This window comes from Mus pahari, chromosome 14 (assembly GCF_900095145.1).
Source record: "Mus pahari chromosome 14, PAHARI_EIJ_v1.1, whole genome shotgun sequence".
In the NCBI taxonomy this organism is placed as follows: domain Eukaryota; kingdom Metazoa; phylum Chordata; class Mammalia; order Rodentia; family Muridae; genus Mus; species Mus pahari.
Genome location: NC_034603.1, coordinates 30136282 through 30157471, shown reverse-complemented (window position 1 = coordinate 30157471; position 21190 = coordinate 30136282). Strand labels below are relative to the sequence as shown.

At 40.4% G+C, this 21190-nt stretch overlaps 1 protein-coding gene across 6 annotated transcripts in view; it reads right to left on the bottom strand.

The window, feature by feature from the left end:
- Positions 1 to 21190, bottom strand: part of Specc1 (sperm antigen with calponin homology and coiled-coil domains 1) — a 267085-nt gene that overhangs the window by 101779 nt on the left and 144116 nt on the right. For all 6 annotated transcript variants that reach the window (XR_003845145.1, XM_021212939.2, XM_021212940.2 and 3 more), the window contains one exon: positions 335 to 1917. Coding sequence is in view for 5 of the 6 variants with exons in the window: in XM_021212939.2 (XP_021068598.1) it covers positions 335 to 1917 (1583 nt within the window). In the remaining variant the exon portion in view is untranslated. The remainder of the gene's footprint in view (positions 1 to 334; positions 1918 to 21190) is intronic.

Sequence of the window (21190 nt, the reverse complement as noted above, 5' to 3'; positions counted from 1 at the left end):
AAAAAAAAAAAAAAAAAGAAAGTATTCTACCACCAAGACACATGCCACCCCTGACGGTCTTCATCACTACACCATACCATCTGATGTAATTTACAATATTTCCATTAATCTTTTATCTATCTGTACAGAAATCTGGGCATTTTGTTTTGTTTTTTGTTTTGTTTTGTTTTTAAATTTGGAATCCCCAGAGATAACCTGCCTAAATTCTAATAGATTTTCAAACCAGAATGCTTAGATTCACAAATACAGTTGAACAATTGATTCTCTTTGGTTCACAATGTTAGGGTCTTGAAGAGAAATGTCAACAAATACTAGTTGAGAACTGTCTTCTTACCTTAGCTAGCAGGCTGGAAACATGTTTAATTTCACCATTTGCCTTTAGCAATTCTTGTCTGAGCTCTGTGCAGGACAGCTGCAACTGATCTTTCTCAGCTCGAGCCACTTTCAGCATCTCCTGAACCTCGAAGTTCTCTGCTGTCTGCCCCACAGTACTGTTGGCCTCTACAGCTTTCTGCTTATCAGCCTCCAAATGAGCCTTCAAGGACCCATTCTCCATTTTCAAGCCTTCCAAGGTAACTCGACATTCCTCCAGAGTTTTGGCCATCACACTATTATTACACCGCTCATGTTCTAGGAACCCATTCAGCTTTTCGTTTTCTTCCTTCAGGTGCTTAATCATGTCTATTGCGCCTTGGTTTTCTTCCTCAACCTTCCGTAGGCTACAGGTCAACTGCTGCTGAATGTTGAGCAGCTTCTCTCTTTCAAAGCGGCTCTTCTCAAGAATATCCGTGCACTTCTGCTCCAGCTCAAGGATTTTTCCTCCCTGGGCACTAGGTTCCTCATTCTTCACTCGCTCCTGTAGAAGGTTGATCAGTTTCTCATTCTCCTGACTCAGCTGTTCTGCCCTCTCTCGGTGCTGGTGGAAGGAGGTCTCCAAAATGGACTTCTCATCCACTAGCTTCTCGTTCTCTGCTGTCAGTTCCTGCACCATCTGCTGCTGGTCTGATAATTCCTGCAGAGTAGCCTGCAGTTCTTCTGCGGTGCTGTGCTGATTCTCCTCCATCTTCTGTATCTTCTCAGTGAGAGATGCTAAGGACAGCTCACTTGCATTGTTTGGGGAGCTCCCAGTAGGGGAGCCCTTGGAGCTCTTAAAAGGGTTGCTAGTGGCTGACAGGGGCCGAGATGGGGTGTCTGCAGTGATATGCTCAAAATCTGAGGCATCCGGTGACAGAGAGGCTTTGGTGACATCACTGCTTGAAGACCCTGATGTCCGCAACGCACTCCCATGTGCACTTCTTCTGTACTCATCCGTTTCACTGGACAATTCATTTCCAACTGGGCTTCCAAAACTGGACTCGTGGGTTATAGATGTTGGGCAACTGCTGTCACCAGTGTGACTTGCTGCCCCTTCTGAATTTGGTGACTGCTCAAGGTAAGTCAGTTTCTCCTTCAAGGCCCTGTTTTCTTCTGCTAGGTCAGCAAGCTCTTTCTGAAAGTTCTTGTTCTTCTCCTCCAGGGTTCTTATCAAAGGCTCTGCATCACTTTCTGGGGCTGTTGTTCCCTCTGCACTTGGGTCTGAAGCATTGGTATCCTCAGTGCTCAGGGCCCACCTCTCTTTACATTTTTTTAGTTCACTTCGAAGCCTGTTGATTTCACTGTCTTTGGTTTTGGCTTCTGCCAGAAGTTCTCGTACCTGGGACTCGAGCACAGCCTTCTCTGCACCTTCATGCTCTTGCTTAGGTTTTGCAGGGGTGGTCCTCAGATGCTTGGTGGGAGTGGGATTGCAGGAGGAAGTTGGACTGGAACCCAACTTCTTTGAGCTGGAGGGACCACGTGGCACAGACCTCTCTCTGGAGATAGTTACTGAGAGTTCCCGTGGAGCTGGAATGCCGGTCCGTTTAGTTGCTGGAATAGTCCCTAAAGACAAAAGATGAAAGAAACAAAAAAGAAAGAAAATATTTTTATAATGAAATTCAAATGTCTTCCATATATGGCATAGAGGATGCTATGGCTGTTACCCTTTATCCAGTTCTTCCTCCTCTAGGTACCTTCTCAGTAAGAGATGGCAAGAACAACTCGTTTGCATTGTTTGGGAGCTCCCAGTAGGAGAGCCCTTGGAGCTCTTAAAAGAGTGTCTCATCAGAGAAGTTTCTTCTTGTAGTGGATGGCAATTAACAAAGAGATTTGTAGCTAGACAGTGCACAGAGAGTGAGCAACCTTGAAGCACTCAGCCCTGTAAGTTATGTCTTTATCAAACCCCGGCCTTCAAGGCTAAGAGACATATGTGGAAGACGAGGTAGAAAGATTTTAATAGCCCGAAGTGGTGGATAACTCCAAGAAAAAGGTGTTTCCATACAGAACAGGACTGATAGACATATGGACCCACAGAGACTGTGACAACATACATATGTCCTGCACAGACTCAAACCAGACCAAAGCCCAGCACTGAGACAGAAAAGTGGGCACAAAGTCCCACCCCTAACCAAGAAACTATTGCAAAGGATACCTTCTGGGAAAGAAAAAATTAGTAATTTTCTCCAATGTAATGTCACAGGGCAATGTAATGTCAATCACATTCCAAGACAGGCTTCATGCCCATGAACAGTTGGCCCAAACAAAATAAACTTCATACTTTTTTTATGCACATTTTCTTTAGTTATTATTGACTTTTTAAAAGGTTTTTTTTTGTTTGTTTGTTTTTGTTTTTGTTTTTTGAGACAGGGTTTCTCTGTGTAGCCCTGGCTGGCCTCAAACTCAGAAATCCGCCTGTCTCTGCCTCTGCCTCCCGAGTGCTAGGATTAAAGGCGTGCGCCACCACTGCCCAGCTTTTAAAAAGTTTTTATCTATTATGATTTCCACTTTTATTTTTGTTTTGTTTTGTTTCATTCTGTTTGGAGAGGGATCTAAGCATAACTGGAGAGGGTAAAGAATATGATCAAAATATACTGTATGAAAATTACTTTCATATAATTTTTGAAAAGATCTATAGATACTAGAAACAAATGGAGTAGAATGCAAGAGCGGGCTGCTAAACATCACTAACATGGCAAGAAAAGCAACGGCTGGCAACCACTCTGCTGTCCTGTGAGGAAGGTAAGACTCTATTGTACAGAAAGAAGAAAACCAACTTCTTAATAGCATCGTATCAACCCTGGAGCTTGGCCTATTGCTGAACTTGCAGTTACAGCACCTGATTTACACATTTCCTGTAAGTTATTCTGAATTAGGTTCTCTATAACTTGCAGCTTAATACAGCTATACAGATAATGTTGAGAACTAAATAAAACACAAGTTTATTTACATTTCTCAATAACATATCTTAAGTAAGTGCAACTTTGAGATAAGAGGGGCTTGGGACATAGCTGATATTTTCCAGTGTGTCTAGGGACTTGGATTCCACCTTCAATGAGGAACAGCAGGTACAGGAAGGGAAGCCTCTAAGGAGGAATTAGAAAACAAAGTTGGTACTTGGGAGGCAGAGGCAGGCTGATCTCTTACTTCAAGGTAAGCCTGGCATACAACGTGAGTTCTAGGAGCCAGGGCTACACTGAAAAACACTGTTCAAAATAAAACAAACAAAAACAAAACAAAAAGAAATAAGAACAAAGAAAAAAACAGAATTGGTGTGTTCCTTTGTATTCACAGAGAAACAAGAACAAATGGGATAAGGATGAGGAACAGCTACAAATGTCAAAGAAACTGGTAAAACAGGGAAATGATATAAAATTTAAAATATTATTATGAAAAATTTAAGTATGGGGATTTTTTTCATTTTACTATATTATAGATAAGGCCAATAATAGCTAGGGGTAAAAACATTTTAAAGCTTACACAGAAGCCAGGAGTTGGTGGCACATGCCTTTAATTCTAACACTTGGGAGGCAGAGGCAATTGAATTTCTGAGAGTTGGGGCCAGCCTGGTCTACAAAGCAAGTTCCAGGACAGCCAGAGCTACAAGGAACAAGCCTGTCTGGAAAAACAAAACAAAACAAAACAAAACAAAACAAAACAAAACAAAAGGGTTCATAAAGGGATCACAGAGAAATGAAAACTCTAGACTTAAACTTACTTAAAAACTGAAAAGACTGATGGAGTCTGGCCTGTAGCCTGGGCTCTAGTCAGGAAGGATCCTGGAGATGATCTATTTCTCCCTCTCTGAAGTGTAGGAAGGGGATGTAGAATGCACCCTAGACTGGTCACAGTCTAGTGTGAAGAGATTCTGGGTTCAACCTGGCCAAGACTGCCAAAAGAGGGAGCAGGAGCTGACCTCAACACAGCAATGACAATGGGCAGCAATAGCAGCCACTGGTAAGTCCTGCAGAAGCTCAGCCACATTACTATACAGAGATGCTGGTTCTTTCATTTTTTAATTATGTTAGGGATGGAGAGATGAGTGATCACTTGTTGCTCTTGCAGAGGATCCAGGTTCAGCTCACAATACCCACATGATGGCTCACAACTAACTGTAACTCCAGTTCCAGGGCACCTGACACCCTCTTCTAACTTCTGCAGGCAGACCACTAGGCCCCCATGTGATGCACATTCATGAACATAAAATAAATATATCTAAAAACAATTGTGCTCCTCAGACACTGAATACTGTGGCAGACTTCTAAACGTTGAACACACATAGTTACCCTGCTTGCACCACACTAAATTACTCAATAAAGAAAAGGTTTAATTATTCTTATAAAATGAAAATTGCAACCACTCAGCAATAAAATGTTTTTGTAACACCAATCCTCTAGAATGAAGTCATCTTGGAGAGGACCAGGCTGAAGACCGGAAGATCACTGATGCTGCATAGTTACTGTGTCCATCCAACGGGCAAACCTGCAGATCTAGGATTATCACGGCAGCATCTGCCATTCCTCAAATATCACTTAAATGAGGCTCCTCTTCCTTCCTCCCTCCACTCTCTTTCCACCTTTAGTCATTTGTTGCTTTTTCCATCCTTTTGCTGCCAAAGTTTGGTCTGTTCTCCTTATAATTATTACCTGTGCCTTGTATAAACCACTCAGAATGTTTTTTAACAGCAAACCAAAGTTTATTTATGAAATACACCAATGTGTTGTGAAACATACAGTACAAATATTTGTTGCATCTATTTTTTCCTTGTTAAAACTAGACTGCTCTTTCTCTAAGGCTTTGTGCATCTCTGTATCCTATGTGTTCTGTCTGACTTTCAATCATATTTAAACTCTCCTCCTCTTTTTGCAACAAACTAGTTGGCCAGCAAATCTTATAACTGTTTTAGAAATGTTCCTGTGTTGTGCTTTTCCTTTTGTTTTGCCTGAATCTTGAATATTCTATCTAAATTTCTGAGACCACTTTTTCTCAGGTCTTCCTGATCCCAGCCACCCACACATACCTTTGGGAGAATCTGAACAATCAGTTAAGCAGCTTATCCTTACTTCTGTCACAGAATCTGTTTCTTTTTTTTCCCAGATAGGATCTCACTATGTACCCCTGGATGGCTAGAACTCTCTACGTTATCCAGGCTGGCAACAAACTCATCTGCCTGTCTCTGCCTCGCCAGTTTTGGGATTAAAGGCATATGCCATCACGTCGGTCACAATCTGTTTCTTATCCACGTCTATGTGAACATCAGACTTCTTCTTGTCTTGACCATGGTACTCATCCTAGTTCACTTCTCCTTGACTCTCAACACACCCAGGAAACACGAGTCAATATCCTCAATGTTATACATGGGCAACGACTTTCCAGTGCAGCTACTTTTGGGTACCAACACTCTCCACAGCAGTCCCCCATAGTCAGTAAGTTCAATAAACTTATTGGTTCTCTAGGATTGACTTTAATGAAATTGAACATTGATTTGTCATTGGGGCCTTTTGGAAGGGGTCACATGTTGCTTAGCTCCTCCCCAGCTTGGGAGAAATTTTTTACAACAAATAGTAAATTCACTTGTTAAAGCTATTACGTCTTGTGGTACTCAGAATGGGAACCAGTATATAAAATGTTAGAAGGATGTAAAAATGGAAATTGTTTTACAAAAAAGGAATTTACACAAACACACACGTGCGTGTGTGTGTGAAAATTAAGATGATTGTATGTTTCCAGAATGAAAACTATAATGCTGGGCTGGAGAGATAGCTCAGCAGTTAAGAGCACTGACTACTCTTCCAAAGGTCCTGAGTTCAGATCCCAGCAACCACATGGTGGCTCACAACCATCCGAAATGAGATCTGATGCCCTCTTCTGGGGTGTCTGAAGACAGCTACTTATATGAGAGAAAGAAAGAAAGAAAGAAAGAAAGAAAGAAAGAAAGAAAGAAAGAAAGAAAGAAAGAAAGAAAGAAAGAAAGAAAGAAGAAAGCAAGCTATGATGCTTACACAAATTATGAAAGTCTGAGTAAGTTATTTAAAGTACATAAGGAATAAAACTTAGAGATGCTATATATGGTTATTAAAATTTCAAAGATCAATAATTAAAAGAACTGGCTAAAATTTGTATATATAGCCGGGCCTGGTGGCGCAGGCCTTTAATCCCAGCACTCGGGAGGCAGAGGCAGGCGGATTTCTGAGTTCAAGGCCAGCCTGGTCTACCAAGTGAGTTCCAGGACAGCCAGGGCTATACAGAGAAACCCTGTCTCGAAAAACCAAAAAAAAAAAAAAAAAAAAAAAAAAATTGTATATATAATCAGAGTTTATTTAGAAATGGTTAGTTATTGAAATATATTCAGTAGTTAAAAGTACCAGACTGGTATAACTGACCTTTTGGCTGTTCAGTAACCAGTCTTGGAGGCTATGCTAATGTTGACAGAGAGACTAAAAAGGAGAACCATTTCCCCTTGCTCCCAAGGTCAAGGAGGTCCTGGGGGACTGTGAGCCATCTCTTGAAATGTCCTGTAAGTGTATTCTCTTGTTTAGGGAAGCTCTGCACTCTAACCAGCATCAAGTCTACAAAGAGGAAGGTCACCATGGAGGAAAAGTTTCCTCACTGCCTCCAAGGAAAGCCACAGTCAGGTCAAGCAAGGCCTTTGACTTCTCCTCACCAATATGGAACAACTGGTAAAGAAAGGTTAGAGGGGCCAGATGCTCCTCTCAAGCCAAGTGACCTCTGAGGATTAAATCCTAAACTGGCCTTGACAGTGTAAAAAGGAAAATTAATTTTGACCACCTGCATGGTCTTAAACACTTAGCAGTAAAGAATGACCAAAGACTATGAAGACTGGTAATGGTCCCCAAACACAAGACATAGATTTACATGAGAAGTTATTTAGACAACTATATCTCACTAATTATTTGTTTCTTGATTTAAAAACAAACAAAAATATTGTTCAGATATAAGACTTCAGACCTAGGCTCACTGTAGGACCTGTCTATAGTCAAGGAAGACTGTTCTACTATTGTTTATAATTTATAGCCTGGTCCCAGTTCTAACCTGAGCCTTCTTCTGCTTCCCATCTGACACTGTTATGTAACTAGCTCCTGCATCAAGAGTCCCAACCACTATACCTTCCCTGCCATCGAACTATGGGATAATGGTAAGCCCTTCCCCTCAGTTCTTCTTTTAGGAAGTTGGTCAAGGTGGTAAGAAAAGTGACTTAATAGAAAACTGGTGTTGAGAAGGAGGCCATTGCTATGATAAACCTGACCACATCGTTTGAAAGCTTTTAGAACTGGTTTGTGGTAGAAATGTGGAAGAGTTAGGAATAGCAGGCTAATGAGAAGCTTTAGGATCCAGTCATGGATTAATGGATTATTTTAATGGAAGTTTAGATGACCAATATCTAAAGAAATGCAGAGAGTAAACTATTTCATGTTTCAGAGGTGAACATGGATTCTGTTAGGACCTGGACTAGAAACCATATTTCATTCTGGCAAACAATTTGGCTGCATTCTGCCTGAGTCCTGCAATTTGAGTAAAACTGAATTCAAAATGTATGAACTAATTTGTTTGGTGGGAGATATTTTCAAAGAGCACAGCATTCAGACTGTAGCATAGCTATTGCTCACTGCATTTACCCAGATGTATAGTGTGAGTAGAAAGTAGAGAAGAAAGGTCTGAAAGCGTAGGATAGGAACAGGGAGGCTATAGACAAAGAGGATATCTTGTTTAAGATAAAGCACCTTCGTGCTGGGACAAAAGGGTAGGAGCCTGACCTCACCCATTGAGAGCTCTAGGGCATAATGTAAATTCATTTCAGAGTGCCTGGAAAGAGACTTCAGGATACTTTGGTGAAAAATGGCTGTCTGGGGAAGTGTTTCAGCAGGTTTAGTCATGAAGGCAGAGTCTACTGAGAACCCAGGGAGCCAGGCTACATCCTAAGCTTTAAGCAGAACTTGCCATTATCCAAGTGGTGCTGGTTTTGCATGCAAAATGCAAGAACGAGGCTTCTGTTGAGACTGCAGGAAGCTGCTGAGGCAGGTAATGTGCAGCAGGGTCAGATCCCCTTACATGGAGCTCGGGAACAGGCTGTGAGTGACTCTGGGAAAGTGGAGCTAAAGCCACAAAAGTTATGTAAATTCTAGGATGTAATTTACAACTTGTAAATGCCATGAATGTGGGAAATTCACCAAGAAAAGCCAGACTAGGAGAGAGGCCACATGTCCTCCCACACCCCCACAACAGACTTGAAGAGATGGAGCCCCAAGGATGCCATTACAAATCCCAGATGAATCTTAGAGCACTGACTGCTCTTCCAGAGGTCCTGAGTTCAATTCCCAGCAACCACCTGGTGGCTCACAACCATCTGTAATGGGGATCTGATGCCATCTCCTGATGTGTCTGAAGACAGTGAAATTGTACCCACATATAAATAAATATGGCCAGAGTCATATTACAGAAGATTGTGAGCCACCATGTGGTTGCTGGAAATTGAACTCTCCAGCCTGAGAGGCAGCTTCTTTTACAGAACATCTAATTGTGTGAAGAGAATGAAAAAAATTAAAATAAAACAAAAATCATGAAAGACCAACAACCTATAACCTATAACTTCATCCTGTAAGGAAAAAGAAATACAGAGTCACTACACAACTAGTTATGTAGTCATACTACATAAACTACCTATATACAGAACATGGGAGACTAATTCCAAAATTATTTGAATAGTATCCTGCTTAAAGGTGAAAAAGTTAAAAAACAGATGAAGAAATTGAGACAGATGACAAAGTATAAAAAGCTGGCAGGCAGACAGGATAGAAGCTTTAATTAACATTTATCCTGCCTTACTAATATATAGAAACTACATACAGTTGATACAACTAGAAATAAAAATGTAATGTGTTATTAAAAGTAACAACAACAGGGGCTGGAAAGATGGCTCAGTGGTTAAGAGCACTGACTGCTCTTCCAGAGGTCCTGAGTTCAATTCCCAGCAACCACATGGTGGTTCACAACCATCTGTAATGGGATCCAATGCCCTCTTCCAGTATGTCTGATGACAGCTACAGTGTACTCGTATAAAATAAATAAATAAATAAATCTTTTTTAAAAAGTAACAACAACAAAGATGAAAAAACGGTGAGGTACAAAGAGTCAAATCCTCATCTATCATAACAAGAAAAAAACTATAAATGTTAGAGTTTTAAAAATGTTTAAAAAATAGCAATGTCAAGAGAAGATGAGCCACAGACAGAGATAATATTTGCAAATGACATCTGATAAAGAACTGTTATTCACAGTATATAAAGAATTCTTGAAGCTTAATAATGATAAAATGACTGCTTAGAAATGCACAGAAAACAGGCATCTGAAAGGTTCTACAGAGCATCGTTAGTGGACGGCAGACTGCAACAGTGAAAGCTGAGCATGGGTGCTCACACCTATGATCTCAGCAACTGGGGTGCTGACACAGGATGTCTGCCAAGTGTTTGAAGATAGCCTGGAATACATGTGAGACCCTGCCCTAAAAACAAAACAAAAAACCCAAACAACAGTGTGATGCCATTATAAACATATCACAATGTTTTCACAATCTCAGTGAAAGCACCAAATGTGGCAAGGGTCTATGTCTTAGTTTCCTTTTTGTTATGATGAAACACCCTGATGAAAAGCACTTAAAGGAGAAGGGGTTTATTTTCGCTCACAACTATAGGTTACAGTCTATCCCTGTGGGGAAACCAAGGCAAGAACTTGAAACCCATAGTCATACCCACAGTCAAGAGCAGCAAGAATGATTGATGCCTCCTAGTGTTCAGTCCCTCTCTGCACTTATACACCAAGACTCAACCCAAGAACACTGGAACACAATAAAAACAATCCCCATAAACATGCCCAGTTGAGCTAGACAATTCTTCATTAGACTCTCTATGGTTACTTGTTTGTTTATTTTTTGAGACAGGGTTTCTCTGTGTAATAAGCCTTGGCTGTCCTGGATTTGCTTTGTAGACCAGGTTGGCCTTGAACTCACAAAGATCCACCTGCCTCTGCCTCCTGAATACTGGGATTAAATGGTGGCCTTTTATTGTCTTTAGTACCTCCCAGCACTCAGGAGGCAGGGACAAGCAGATCTCCATGAGTTCAAGGTTAGCCTGGACTACAGAAGGAGTTTCAGGACAATCAAGGCTATATTTGATTACAAGAGAAACTCTATCAAGAGGCAAGGGGCAGGGGGCAGGGTGTGTTGTGTGTGTGGGGGGGAGGGGCTTTCTTCTTAGGTGATTCTAGACTGTGTTAGTTGACAAAAGTAGCCATCACAGTGTGGAAACAATACAAACTGTCATTGCTGGTGAAACTTAAATGTTATAGTAATAGTGAAAGACATTTCAGTAGTTTTTTACACACTGTATTAAACCAAATACTTACTGACCCAAGAATAGACTCCTTGTTTAAGCAAATAAGCTGAAATGTTATACCCACATAAAAAAATCATCCAACAGCAGTTCTCAACCTGTGAGTCACAACCCCTTTCAGGGTCAAACGACCACCAGAAAACACAAATACTTAAATCACAATTCATAACAGCAGCAAAATTACAGTTATGAAGTAGCAACAAAAATAATTTTATGGCTGGGGTTGAGAATCACTATCATACATATTTTTAGTTGATAATTCATAACGACCAAAACAGGGAAACAACCAAAATATCCTTTAGTGGGCAACTGTATGTTATGGAACACTACATAATGCTTTAAAAAAAAAAAAAAGTGCCACTGAGCTATGCTAGTCAGCTGTTACTGTAACAAATTCCTAAGATAATCAACTTATTAAAATATGAGTGCTATTATGGCTTAGCTTTTGAAGCTTCAGACTATGAGAAATTAGCTCTATTCGATTTTGGCTTATATAACCATATACATCTCAGGCAAAATCATTCATCTTATAGCCAGAAACAAGTGGGAAGGGTTGGAGAGCAAAGTTTCACAATTTCCTTCACGGCTCACCCTATGACCTAAAGGCCTCCTATCGGGCCCTGCCCTTCAGTTTCCATCACCACCCTGCTAAGCTAGGGATTGGGCCTTTAATGTGGATCTTCAGGGAACACTTATCCAAACATGAAACAGAAGTCAAGAAAAGACATGGGAGAACTTGTAAGAACGCATTAGTGAGTAAACAGAGCTGATCTGGTAAGGCTGTGTTCTATTTGATTGCCATATTTGGCATTCCAGAAAACAAAACTACTACAGCAATAAAAATACAGAAAACAAACAAACAAACAAACGAAAAACCAGTTAGAGCTTAGGAGAAGGGACAAATAGGCAAGGTACAGAAACTGTTTTGCAGGATACTAAAATAGTGGATATATGTTATTCTACATTTGTCCAAGAATATATATACATCAGCCAGGTTGAACTCCGGTATAAACTATAGAACTCTGATACTGATTAACAAGTTACCTAACTCAAACATGCCAGTCTGGTGAGGGCTGTTGATAATGGGTGGTTGTATACATATGGGAGCAGGAGGTGTTGTGCTTAAAACTGATCTAGAATATAAAATGTATATGTACACATTTATTTATTGCATTATTTATTGTAAGGTGGACACACATATTCCACAGCACATAAGTGGAGGTCAAAAGCACAAATGTTAGGAGTTGGTTCTCTCCTTCAACTAAGACTTAAAAGGGTGAGAGTGTGTATCAAGGATCAAACTCAGGTCACCAGGCTTGGTGACAAGGGCCCTTCCTCAGAGCCATCTCTCTGGCTTTCCGTGTATGTATTTTAAATGGCAGTGATAAGCATGATCAGCCTCTGAGAAGGATAAGACATGAAAGAGTAAGGCAGTTCTGCTCTGGATTCTCATTAGCTCCTGCCCTCTGTCATTCCACCCTGTGCATATACCACCTGTGCAATCAAAGGAAGACAAGCAATATGAGCACCGAATCCAGTGTGGAGGCAGGCAATCAAGTTTTACAGGCAGTACTGAGCCTTTGGACCTAGAGCAAACGAGATTTAAAAAAAAAAAAAGAGGCTGAGACAATTCCGCAGACACTCTGCTATAAGGAACTTTGTGTTATCTATCACGTTTTGGCCCCACCTATACTTTATAAGAAGGGTTGTTCCCGGAGTCTTGGTGTAGTGCTTTCAGAGAAATACACATTCTCCAATTAAAGTTAGTAGAGACCACTTTGAAAATCAAACAGAAGGAAAAACAGAGAGTTCTACATTTGCCTCATGGTGGTAGCACACACCTTTAATCCAAGCACTTGGGAGGCAGAGGCAGGCAAATCTCTAAGAGTTGGAGGTCAGCCTGGTCTACAGAGAGTTCCAGGACAGCCTTGGAGGGCTACACAGAAAAATCCTGCCTGAGGGGAGGAGGGAGTTCTACATTCATCCAAAAGAGCTGAGTTACTTGCTCACATTGTTAAAAGCAAACAGTAGCTTCAGTGTTTAAGAGACATTTGTGTAAAAAGATAACTGAATCTTTTTAAGAAAGCAAAATTAATGTCACTCATTCTTACATAGGAATTTGGGTTAGAATTTAAAACACTTGTAGATCTATAGCCTCCTCTTTCCTAAATGCTCACTCTATACCATGGCCACTATGAACAACAAACACTCCAGAAGTGGGGGGGGGGGGGGCATACAGCTTCTGAACAAAAGACCCCTAACACTCCGAAGGGGGCCCCAGCCTGAAGAGGACACAGTGACCGCTCTGTGCTGAGTTACAGCACGACACAGGAGGACACAAAGCAGCAGTGTGTGAGGAAAGATAATGCTATGGTCTGACCACTCTCACAGGCAGCCCACACACTGGCTGCTCTTACTCATCTCCAGAAGCCAAAATGCAACATGGCTCTCAACAAGCAGTTTCCAATGTGCCAAAGTCTGACAAGTGCAAAGCGGGCAAAGATGCCTTGTTTCCTCTGGAGCCAAATGGCCAGAGGGGCGCCTAGCCCCAGAATTCACCCTGGAAACTTCAGCCTTCCCTGAGCACTGGTTAGGCCAATGAAATCCTCATTGCCAAACTCCAAAGTTTGGCATCTCTGAACAGAAATCCCTCAGCATTGTGTAAAGATAAATCACATGGTCTCTAGGCAGCAAACACCAAGAATAAGGGGCTGTGTGTTTGTAGGTGGGGGATATTTTAGTGAATGAAAAGATCTCCTTCTCCACATGCAGCCTTGCTTCAAGGAGAGATGGGAAAAGCATGACCCCCAGTTTTGTGATGCTCCATGGAAGTCAGAGCTAACTAGGATAGATCACAATCGAGTTCTATGCTGGCTCACAGTAGAGCTACGTATATCAAGATCACCATGAACTACATTCCCTGCCTGGTGCTTTAGTTTTTCAGAGCATCTCTCTCTCTCTCTCTCTCTCTCTCTCTCTCTCTCTCTCTCTCTCTCTCTCTCTCTCTCTCTCTCTCTCTCTCTCTCTCTCTCTCTCACACACACACACACACACACACACACACACACACTTACTTGAGGCTCATAAAATCAACTGACACAAGGTCATCTTTTGGTTCGTTTTTGTTTTGAGGCAGGATCTTGTTAAATTGTCCAGGCTGACCCTAACACTTGTATGTAAGTATAATCCCCCTGCCTCAGCTTTCCCAGCAGCTGCGATTACAGACATGTACTACTATTCCCAGTTTTTTTCAAAAAATGTTATTAGCATCATCTAACAGATAATAAAACTGAAGATCTAAGAGGTTTCACCATCTGCCAAAGGGTCACATAGTAAATCTTCTGATACCTAAGAAAATATTAAATCATACTAGTTTAGAACTAGAAAAAAAAAGAAATGCTCTAGCCCTATTTTTCATATCAATTCATGTAACTTCTGGTGTTTGCTGAATCCTCATGTTCCAGTCACCAATGAGTACTTTGAGTTAAAGAGAGCCCTGGCCCAGGCTCATCCAGAGCTGACCAGCTCACAGTTGGACAAGCCTTCTTTATCTGAAGCTGCAATCTGTCTTCTTTATCATGGTACACAGTGGTTCCAGGTTCTTGGTGAAAAAATAAAGAATAAAGAATTCTGCACAAAGAATAAACTGACTGCCTCTTCTGTATAACCTCTGGGTTTACGGAATAGTTTTGTTTCTTGCCGATCCTCCATTCTTCAGTCAAGGCAAAGCATTCCCAATTCTCCCTAAAAAGGCCTTATAGCACTCAAGGTTAGTTTACACAACAAAACTGCCTAGAGATTTTTTAATTTGCCAAAAATAACTCCAAAACTACCTAGAACCTTAGAATGCTTCTGATATAGTTTGAGTTAGAAATCTTTTACAATGGAAAATGCAACTCAAGCTTGCAACAACATAAAGAAAAGTTTTTAGCTGGTACAACTGAGAGTCTAGCACAGGACAACTTGAGACTGCTCTCTCTTGCTCTTGCCTACCTCCCTCAGTCATCTTTGTCAGTACACTACCTATCCTCATAGCAGAGATGTGGTTTTAGAAGTACTTGGTCCCACGCATCATAACCCATCAAATCCATGGAGCAAAGGTGTCTCCTGAAGTTCTACCAATTCACTCTCTTGGACCTGAGACATTCTTTAAACAATAAATACTGAGGTCAATGTTTCAATGTTACCTACTGAAAGGAGAAAAACCATGAGTTAATCCATGGAGAGGCCCTGGGAAGAGAGTGAGGTAGAAGCCAGGAAATCAAACAAGTATTCAAATGAAGTCTGACCAAAACTAAGTCAGTTCTCTATTATAGTATACTGAGAGTAATATGGCAGATAGGAAATGGAACACTAGTGTCCCCTAGTCTCCCTTTAGCCATGGGGACCTTTGGCGGATGATTGAAGCCACAGATACTGAACCCTATCTATGCTCCCCCCACCCCACCCTGTCTCCAGATCACCATAAGCATACAGTCCTATAATAGAATTTAATTTGCAAATTATGCATATAAGAGATTAACAATAATAAAACAACTATGACAATACAGTGTAATAAAAGTTAAGTGAATATGGTTACTTTTACAAACTCTTATACTATACTCTCCCTTCTCTTGATGACTTGAGATAATTTAATGACCAAATTATGATAAAGGGAGATGAAGGACGTAAACACTGAAACAGCACTGGGCTGCTAGGTAAGGGTTATGTCAACACCCTCAATCAATCTGACAATCAAGATGTAGACCAAGTGACTAACGGGAGGATAGGTTGAGCAGCACAGCTAACGGGATGATTAACATCCAGGCTAAATAGAGTAAGATAATGGGAAATACCACGGTGAGCAACTAAAACTTATGGGTTTTTTTCTGTGATTTTCAAGAGTATTTTTGACCATAAATAGTTGGCTAAAAGCATGGAAAGCAAAATCAGATATAAAGGGGTTGTGAGTCTACTATACGCTAACCCAATCGAAGAGAAACATAGGACTTTAGACTCTAGCAGACACCATTAAGCAACAATTATATAATCTATTTATGATATAACAAAACAATTAAAAGACATTGTTAAATAGAGGCAGAGCAGGATACTAATCACACTAGAACTATGATTAGGCCAGCATTTCTGGGTGCAATGAACAGCCTGGGAGAGGTGTCTATGAAGGTTCTTCCATTATCAGTAGAATGGAATGGTCTCACCATGACTGCATTGCTAAACCTACATGTCTCATCTATTACCACTGTTAGAGGACAAATGTCCATAAACTCACAGCTTGACAGAACTACCTTATGTTCTCATAATTTTAATTTAGTTTAGCCAGCCCATGGGACTCCAGTCTGAAGTTGACTGGCTTGTGGTCATCTGGAGCTGTGGCTGAGCTAGACATCATGCCTGCCTCACAAACATGGGTGGTGTCAGATGGAGCTCAGCTGAGCTGTCCTAGTGACCTCTCCAATACAGTTGTCTCCCAGGAACTAAATTCTTTACAGAATGTCTCAGAGCTCCTGCAAACAGGAAGCTACATAGCCTCTCACAGCCAGTCTCAGCAGCCACATTTATCACTTCTGCCCTATCTGTCTAACTCAGACAGTCTTAGACCTGCCAGATTCCAGATGTACACCCTCCATGGAAGAAGTGGTAAAGTCACACTACAGAAAAGCATATGGAGTAGAAGACAGAATTATGGTTGGGCCTGGAAATAATCTGTCACATTTTAGTGAACATTTATTTTGCCTCTATTTCCTAGAATGATGTCTGAATCACTAAACATGGAAGCAGATGTAAGTTCTATAGGCAGGTTTCAAAGATGCAGTAAGAACTGCCTTTAAGTTCCCTCCCGGTAAATAAAGGATCAGCAACGTTCTGCATTCTACAGCTAGCTGGGACCTCTTTACTCCAGTGCCACAGAGGCAAAGGAACGATGAAGACACATTATGTGTTTCACTTCATTCTTCAAAATTAAGCTCTCAGAGTAATGACATTGTTTAGGACTTTTCCACCGAAAGAATACAACTACTGACCTTCTCTCCAACCTCTGACTTTCTGTTTCAAAATTTAAGAAAAACACAAAATGCAACTTTCTCATGTAAAATCTATACTGGAACAAATACATTTACAAACACTCGCTCATTCAGAACTCTTTGCAGCCAGGCTTGGTGGCATATGCTAGTAGACCCAGCTACTTGGAAGGCTGAGGCAGGAAGTTCACTTGAGCTCAGGAATTTGAGAACAAGTGAACCAGTAACAAGCAACCAGTAACAAGCCTCTATGCAATAGCTACTGTTTTTACATATTTACCAAGGGAAAACTGATGCAAACTTAGGTCAGATAACATGTCCAAAGTTACACACTTTGAATTAGGATTCAAACCCAGAAAATGTAGGCTTCAAAGTTCATGTAGTTTTCAATCTTTAAAAAAAAAAGAGGACAGGGCCTCATGTAGCCCAAGCTAGCCCCAAATTTGATCTTCTACCTCACACTCACAAATGTAGGAATTGATAATCAGTGCTACCATGCCCAACTCCTAAATTTGTACTAAACCACTAAACTCCTCACCTCTTTACATACTAAAATAATAGCTCTTTCAAAACACCCTCCCTGGAGACAATATTATCTCAATTAGAGACAATATTGAACCCTAGAACAGTAGTTCTCAACCTTCCTAATTCTGTGACCCTTTAATACACATCTTCATGTGACCCCCAACCACAAAATTATTTCTATTGCTACTTCATAACTTTAATTTTGCTACTATTATGAATTATAATATAAATATCTGTGTTTCTGGTAGTCTTAGGTGACCCCTATAAAATGATTGCAACCCACAGGTTGAAAACTGCTGCTCTAAAAAATACATTCTTCCTGGACTCTCAAGTTGATCAACATGACACATTTAGGGACACAGGACACACATTGATAGCATACAGTTTTAAGCACAGTTGATGAACAAACTATGGTACTTTGCTTGGTTTTTGTCTGTTTGGTTTTTTTGTTTGTTTGTTTTTTTTTAAACAAACTCTCACTATGTGGCTCTGGTTGGCCTGGATCTGCTATGTAGACCTGGCTGGACTTGAACCTACAAAAATTCACCCACTTCTGCCTCTTGATTGCTGGGATTAAAGGCAGGAGGTGCCATCACACCCTGTCCATTTTCAATCAGAACACTTACTGCCAGATCACTTTTCAAAAAGATTACAATAATTCACAGGACACTGGCAGTAAACAGTGTCCCTCTCAGTCCCCTCAACAGCCCTCTGCATGGAGAAAAAGTTTTCTTTATCTTGCATTTCCATGAATACTATGTTGATTCTCTTTCACCTCTTCATTTCTTTTTTTTTTAAAATTATGCACTGTTTTTATTAGATATTTTCTTTATTTACATTTCAAATGTTATCCCCTTTCCTAGTTTCCCCACCGTAAATCCCCTATCCTCTCCCCTCTCCCCTTGCTCCCCAACCCACCCACTCCCCCTTCCCAACCCAGGCATTCCCCTATACTGGGGCATAGAATCTTCACAGGACCAAGAGCCTCTCCTCCCATTGATGACCTACTAGGCCATCCTCTGCTACATATGCAGCTAGAGCCATGAGTCCCTCCATGTGTTTTCTTTGATTGGTGGTTTAGTCCCAGGGAACTCTGGGGATACTGGTTAGTTCATATTGTTGTTCCTTTTAGGGGGCTGCAAACTACTTCAGCTCCTTGGGTACTTTCTCTAGCTCCTTCATTGGGGACCCTGTGCTCACTCCAATGGATGACTGTGAGCATCCACTTCTGTGTTTGTCAGGCACTGGCAGAGAGTCTCAGGAGACAGCTATATCAGGCTCCTGTCAGCAAGTTCTTGTTGGCATCTGCCATAGTATCTGGGTTTGGTGGTTGTTTATGGGATGGATCCACAGGTGAGGCAGTTTCTGAATGGTCCTTCCTTCAGTCTCTGCTCCGAACTTTATCTCTGTAACTCCTTCCATGGGAATTTTGTTTCCCCTTCTCCCCCTTCATTTCTTCTGCATTTGAATGTTTATCACTAATGCCTACTGATCTTCAACATATCTGTTTTGGCTACTGATTTTGTTTATAGGTTCCTATACTAAAGAAATTTTACATTATCCATAGAGTATTACATTTGTCCAAGTAGAAGCTACTTGTACCATATTATCTTCTCTTTTTACAATTAAAATTTCTTTTTCACTGATACATTAAAAATATGAAAATTTCATACTAATGGGGAATGTAATGTTTTAACACACATATACACTATGTAATATTTAAATCAAGTTAACATGTATATCTAACTTGCTGTTTTTATCTTTTTCTTTGTGTGTGTGTGTGTGTGTGTAAAATGTATGCAGTATATGTACCTGTAGTAGTCAGGGATGGACATTGGAAATCTATTAGTCTTCACTGTATTTTTTTTTTTTTTTGGTCATATACCTGGAGATTAGTTCTATTGGCTGCCTAGTGAGCTCCAAGATCCTCCTGTTTTCACTTCCTACAGGGACATGTTGCCACTCAGCAACCCAATGGGTACTAAGGACTGAGCTAAGGTGCTTTAATCATTAAGTGCTTCTCTTCATCTGCTGCCTCTCTCATTACAAATGATAGTTCTTTGTTGTCTGTTAGAGATATTCAAACTTTTCTTTTACAGCCTTTTATTTATTTATTTATTTATTTATTTATTTATTTATTTATTTATTGCCTGTGTGTTGTTGTAACATTATCTTGCTATATACAGTCCAGGCTAGCCTGGAATTGTGGTCATCCTGGCTCAGCATTCTGAGTAATGGAATTGCTTATTTATCATTTCTTCCTGGTAAACAATTTCAATATGCTTTAATTTCCTGAAATGTACAGTTATTTTTACCTCCAGATACTCTACTACCATAACACATGATTCTCTCTTTCCTCCTCAGTAGTATAACTTTTTGTTGGGCACATGGTTCCGGTAACACATTTCAGCCTCATTTATATGAGTTACTTCTGGCCAACTGGATAGAACGTTCCAAAAACTGTACCTTAACAGACAGTATAAGCACATTCCTTTTGTTTACTTTCTTTCCTTGCCCCGCTACTTCATCCTACTTGTCCAAAATATCCCATTTTGGACCTTAAACTCAAACACTGGTGGAACTAGAAGTAATCAGAACCCATGACTCACCATTGTTGGGTATCATACTGGCCCTAGATCACAGATACAAGTCCTCAACAGAAACATGCATCTTGTTTAAGCCATTCATTTGTGGGGGTCAGTTGTCACTTAATCAAATTTAATCCTAATACTGTGTCCCTGAATACAGGGTGATACTCATTTCTCAGTAAGAACCCAAACAAAATCAAAATAAAAGCTTTTTAATCTACTTAAGTTTTTATTGATGCAAATAGCCAAATCCTACTTTAACTTACATTTATATATTTGTATAATATACATCATATATTACATATTTTATATATTTACCTATGTGTTATGTAAGTTACATTATATAATATTTTAGGACTGCTGATCATTTCACTCATATCCATTTGCATTTTCTAGATCCTTGCTTTTCAACAGGACTAGGACCTTTTAAGCTACTTATTCCAAATTGCAGAGAACCATCAACTCTGTTCCAATCCAGGGACAGCATGATGTCATCGTTTAAAATCTTATATTAAATCACAAGTACAGCTGGTTGTGGTGTCCCACACCAATAGACTGCTGAAGAATGCAGAGGCAGAAGGATCATGAGTTCGAGGCCAGCCTGGGCTACACATTTTGGGGCTGGAGAGATGGCTTAGCAGTTAAGAGCACTGACTGTTCTTCCAGAGGTCCTGAGTTCAATTCCCAGCAACCACATGGCAGCTCACAACCATCTGTAATGGGATCTGATGGCCTCTTCTGGTGTATCTGAAGACACCAGAACCAGCAACCACATGGCAGCTCACAACCATCTATAACGGGATCTGATGGCCTCTTCTGGTGTATCTGAAGACAGCAACAGTGTGCTCATAAACACAAAATAAATAAATCTTTAAATCACAAGTAAATATCTATAATTAGGTCAGTTTGATTTAAAAAAAAAATCTTCCTGTGGGTATATACTTGGTGCACTGACTACATTCAATAGGAGTTCAAAGCCTCAATTCACATGTAACTATGAGATCCCAGGGAATAACTACTGTTTTAAATTTCTTTCTCTTTCTGAATCAAGTTTGTCTTTACAAAAACTCTAAAATTCAGACATACTGTTGTTATCCCCACCACTCCATCTTCCCTAAATATTTCTTATTCATAAGAGCTTTGACTATTAAGAACTTTTTTTTTTAATGACAATGTCTGAGGAGAAACCAGTCTACGTTAGGCCATTTGGAAAGATGGTAGAACATCACACCTGCATGCCTTGGAGGACTGTGTAGTTTCTGTATTATTTCAGCGCTTCTAGGACCACAAGCAGTCCTGATAC